The 5,675-nt window shown below is 37.2% G+C and overlaps 1 protein-coding gene across 1 annotated transcript; it reads left to right on the plus strand.

Moving 5' to 3' along the window:
* The first annotated feature begins 2,751 nt into the window (after positions 1-2,751).
* LOC130049854 (E3 ubiquitin-protein ligase TRIM36-like) lies at positions 2,752-5,395 on the plus strand. The gene has a single exon (XM_056148044.1). It carries the CDS (start codon positions 2,841-2,843, stop codon positions 4,497-4,499), a length of 1,659 nt encoding a protein of 552 aa, XP_056004019.1. The 5' UTR covers positions 2,752-2,840; the 3' UTR covers positions 4,500-5,395.
* Positions 5,396-5,675: the final 280 nt, after the last annotated feature.

Raw genomic sequence — 5,675 nt, forward strand, 5'->3', positions numbered from 1 at the left:
CCTTGACTTTATCAATAGATGTCAGTAGCGGATCCAGGATTTCCGAAAGGGGGGGGGGGGGGTGATTGATTCATTGTATTTTGTTTAAAGCCTCTCTGGGGAATTTTTCACAAAGACCGGTGAAGGGCTTCAAATGTAGGCCTTTGCTCGGCGCTTACGGCCATTGAGCAGTGAGGTTTTTTTTAGCGTGTCACACCACCGTGACATCCGTTTCAAGGTCACCTCCGAGAACCCGTGACATTCACATCTGATGCCGAGCGTTTGGCGATGGAACTATCACTAACTGTTTTAACGACTTAGGTATGTCGCGGCTGTGATTCGAACCCCCCCCCCCCCCATCGCTGCGGTGGGCACATTTGAAAGTCGAGCATTAGCTGAAATCATCAGCGATTTGGGGTGCCGAAGTTTAACTTACATTATTTGTATTTTTTTTGCGCAAAAAAGGGAATGGCCCGGGCCCCTGCTCTCCAAATCCACCACTGGGTGTCCCTGCCCGCTAACACATGTCAATACCGAAAATACAAGACTGTATTCCGCCATGTAAACTTATACACATACTTATCTGAGCTTAATCAATTTATGGTGGAATGTTTTAAGATAAAATTGTTGTGCCAATTGTAAACAAATTCCCGAAATCTGATTTTAATGTAAATAAGTCGTATTTGTCCGATTCTAAGTGTTTTCTAAGCTACATTAATCATTCTAATTCTTCAATTCCGTTCTGTTCCGCGTTTTAGCAACATCCGTTTCTATGTACCTAGAATGCGACATTAATCGTGACCCACAGGGTTGAATTTCAATACAAACAGAGAATTACATTAATATTTGATTGCATGTTTGATGACAGCAAATTCTGTCTTCTGACGTAAATGTTGGCATAGCTACCCATTTAAAGTGAAAAATAAAATTTGGGGGAAAATCGTGAATCGATCCCTTTAAAATATTTCAATCACATTCATGTATACACTCCTCTTCGCGGTACACACGTTTTAATGATTTTTAATATAAAACCCTGAGAGAAAATTCATGTCATGAGTATTTGGCAAATAGATATTGTTTAAATTGAACCTGATCAATGTGTGACAGTTTTGGTTTAATTAACATTTCAATTGTTAATTCATTACCTATGTTTATGCTACTGTACATCCTGTAGATCATCATTTTTGTGTAAAGTCTGAATCTGATGTAAATTGTTCACTTTACTATTTTTATCACATGTACTGTTTATACTGTTGAATTTGCCTCCATCTTGTCAATCATTCCAAAGTGAATTTGTTTCCTAACTTTTCATTGGTTTAAAGCTAGTGCCTTAAACTCACCAGAAATCGTTTTAGATTTTCACCCTGCAGTTTTCAAAGTCTCTTAGTTAGAGTCATTTTCATTGGTTAGAGTTAGTATATAAACAGTGACAGCGGCAGTTTCAAGTCTCTCTTTGCTAGGGACTAAAGAACTCACAGGTTCGTGCTCTTTCTATTCTTCTCTTCTTCTCTTGGGTTAAATCCCGGACTGCTCGTGCAGTCTTATTTTTTTTACCGGTTTAGGAAATAGTCTAAATTCTTTAAGATGTAATTTAGTCCCTGGATAGAGTCAGACTGGTTCAAGGTTGAATTAGATATCCCTTTACAACTTTACTTTGTATGGCATTGTAGTTATTTTTATGTAGAGAAATTACTGAGCTTAGTGCCTTTTTGATACTTAGGAATTTACATACAGTTGTGCTGGTATAGCGAGCCACCATGTGCTTTAGGGTTTGTTAGGTGTTGTATGGAAGCCTATTCCCTTCTCCTTTGATATTTTTGGGCCATAATATTTTCATTTTCCCCTTATTTATTTTTGTTATTTAAATTCATTTTGGTTATTAATTACTCAGTGGTCAGTTCATCTTCGTTTTCTAACTCATTTACCTTTCTATTTTATTTACATTTTTGGAGATTATATTGAAAACTTATATTATTTGTTGTCAATCAAATTATTCAGTATTATACTATAATAAATGATCTGTTAAAACTTTCAAACTCTCTTCTTATTCCAAGGTGTTGATCATAATTTAGGAATCTTATATCTGAACCTGGGTTGAACAAAAACAGGACCAGTCATTGTAAACTGACATTGTCAGTGGACTTAGTCTGTTCCTTAGTATTACGCCCTTCAGTACAGAGTTTAAGGGTATTTTGATAGTTTTTATGCTTTGGGCAGACTGAGTACACTTTGCGGCCGGAAACAGACTGGTTCCCGTTACAAATGCATGGAGATTACAAAATATGTACATACATGAAGCTGCGCTCGCTCAAACGGTAGCACCGTCAACATATTAATAATAACAAATATTCATTGTATATACATTGATTGTATTTTTTATGAGAGCAAATTCTGTCTTCTGACGTAAATGTTGGCATAGCTACCCAACATGAACTAGGTCAAAGCTAACTGCAAACCATTTAAACAGGCGATAACACATCACTAGCGTATGCTAGTCGACGCGCCGCACAGGTATTTAATCACGGGACTAGACGGAAGGTCGAAAGAACAGGGAGGCAATGTTGGATTTTCAGGTTAGACAAAATTATATACACGCATTCTGCCATCGTAGTGTCAATAATATCGATATTTGTGTGATCAGTGAGATATATCTGATCACCTAGATAATGATTTCATATAATTCGGGGAGTGGGGGTGGTTATATCGATGCCTTTTACTTATCATTTCATTTGAAATATTAAAATTATTGTATTCTATCATAGTGTAATTGTTTCTTGTCAAATGTTTTGACCTTTTAAAATATTTTATTAAGATCCCCCTTTTTTATTGACAGTAAACTACTCGTGATCCCGGCGTCAGAAATGCATCCCCGGCGCAGTGCTCAGGAAGTCCTACTGTGTGACCTCTGTGAAACTGTCCCCCTACAGAGTCATTGTGAACTTTGTAATATAAATCTATGTAAGGCCTGTGTTGGGGAGCACCTCTCGGACTCCTCTAAAAAACACCATGTAATGCCCTATTTACAAAGAAAGTCTACTCCCAACTACCCGAAATGTCTGAAACACGTCGAAAAACACTGCGAACTTCACTGTGAGAATTGTGATATTCCTGTTTGTATTAAATGCGTCTCCTCCGGTAAACACGAAGGTCACAAGTTATCAGAATTTCTGGAAAAACTCAGCGCTAAAACACAAAATTTACAAAAAGATTTGGAGGAACTCGAGACCAGAATTTACCCGCGATATGAAGAAATGGCGTCCAGTATCCAAACCGAAAAAGCCGACATAGAAACAAACTACGGGAAATTGACCACAGCTGCCGAAAAAGAAGGTGAAATTTTACACCGGGAGATCACCGCCATTGTCAATCAGCGAAAATCTGCCATTCAGGAGATGAAAAACAAACACCTATCTACCCTGAACAAAAATACAGAAGAAATCACACAGAAAATGGCGGAACTCAAACAGATCATTTCCGACTTGAAATCAATCCTAAAATCAAATGACGTCTCCTTAACCTCTACTTACAAATCTAGGAATTCCGAATTTAGAACATTACCCTCTAAAGTCCGAGTTACATTTCCGAGTTTTACTCCTCAGAAAATAAACAAAGATCAGTTCAATGAAATGTTTGGTTCTCTGTCGCCATTATCCATTAACACAGAACATGGCGACACAATGAAGTCAGCAAAAGCTGTATCGTTTCCTCCAGTCAAACCACTGCTTGATGAGCCACGCCTCACCGCCACCATAGACACTGGGTATAGAGAACTATACAGTGTTAGCTGTCTGAGTGAAGATCAAGTCTGGACACGCGGGAATAACAAAACCATAAAGCTCCTCAACCTCCAGAGTAAACTACTGACATCAATAAAAACCAAGTCAGGGTACTGGCCACGGGACATAACAGTGACACGGGACGGAGATCTTGTTTATACTGACTCTAGTAATAACACCGTGAATTTAATTAAGAATAAAAAGCTACAGACCGTGATCACACTACAGGGGTGGAGTCCTCGCTTTGTCTGCTGTACCGTGGTTAACGACCTCCTGGTTATCATGATCAGTGATGACAAACAATCCAAAGTCGTGCGTTACTCCGGCTCCACAGAGAAACAAAGCATTCAATTTGATGGTCAGGGTCGTCCTCTCTACTCATCTGGTTATAACTATAAATACATCAGTGAGAATAGGAACCTGGATATCTGTGTCGCTGACTTTGACGCTAGTGCAGTAGTGGTGGTTAATCAGTCAGGAAAACTCCGATTTAGGTACACTGGTCATCCCTCTAATACCAAGCAATCATTTACTCCAGTTGGCATCACTACAGACAGTCAGAGTCACATCCTGACAGCAGACCATAACAATGACCGTATCCACATCCTAGATCAGGACGGACAGTTCCTCCGTTACATTCACTGTGATTTACGCGCTCCATTCGGTTTATGTGTGGACATCAGAGACAACCTCTTTGTGGCTGAGTGTTACACTGCTAAAGTGAAGAAAATCCAATATTTATAAACACTGTTAATTACACAGTTCTATGGTGTTAATTACATCTATCAAAACGGTGTTAATTACACATCTCTACAGTGCTATTTACATCAGTGTGTTGATTACAACTGCTTGTTAATTACAGTTCCTTGTTAATTACAGCCCTGTGTTAATTACATCCCTGTGTTAATTACAGCCCTGTGTCTATGATGTGTAATGTACTTGTGTTTGTGAGTTTAACTGATAGAACATTTGTCTCTCACTAATGTTTACTAATTATATCTGTATCATTATGTTTAGCTGAACAGTATTAATTTTAGAACACTAATTACTATTTTGACCGTGTTACTAGTTATGTATATACAATCTTTTGTGGACTAATTTGACTGTGTTACTAGTTATCTCTATACAATATTTTATGGACTAATTTGACTGTGTTACTAGTTATCTCTATATAATCTTTTGTGGACTAATTTGACTGTGTTACTAGTTATCTTTATGCAATCTTTTGTGGACTGATTTGACTGTGTTACTAGTTATCTATATACAATCTTTTGTGGACTAATTTGACTGTGTTACTAGTTATATATCTATACAATCTTTTGTGGACTGATTTGACTGTGTTACTAGTTATCTATATACAATCTTTTGTGGACTAATTTGACTGTGTTACTAGTTATCTCTATACAATTTTTTGTGAACTAATTTGACTGTGTTACTAGTTATATATCTCTATACAATCTTTTGTGGACTAAGTTGACTGTGTTACTAGTTATCTATATACAATCTTTTGTGGACTAATTTGACTGTGTTACTAGTTATCTATCTCTATACAATCTTTTGTGGACTAATTTGACTGTTTTACTAGTATCAATATGTGTACAATTTTTAATGTGTATATTATAGATAAACATGATTTAGAGTACAGTCTTACTTTATCACTGTCAGTACAGATAGATAAACATGATTTAGAGTTCAGTCTTACTTTATTACTGAGTACTTACTTAGATTTGTGGTACTGTAACAGAGAGTGACCACAAACGTCCGGTCTTTATCACAGATCTTCAGATCCAAGGTCACAGTCTTCTGTCTACAATCAATAACATCACAGCAAGTAACCAAATCTCCACCGTCCTACAAAACAAACACAGATAAAGTGTTATCATGTTAAACTGAATTATCAAGAATTGTCTGTGGTATAAA

The sequence above is a fragment of the Ostrea edulis genome, chromosome 8 (assembly GCF_947568905.1).
Source record: "Ostrea edulis chromosome 8, xbOstEdul1.1, whole genome shotgun sequence".
NCBI lineage: Eukaryota > Metazoa > Mollusca > Bivalvia > Ostreida > Ostreidae > Ostrea > Ostrea edulis.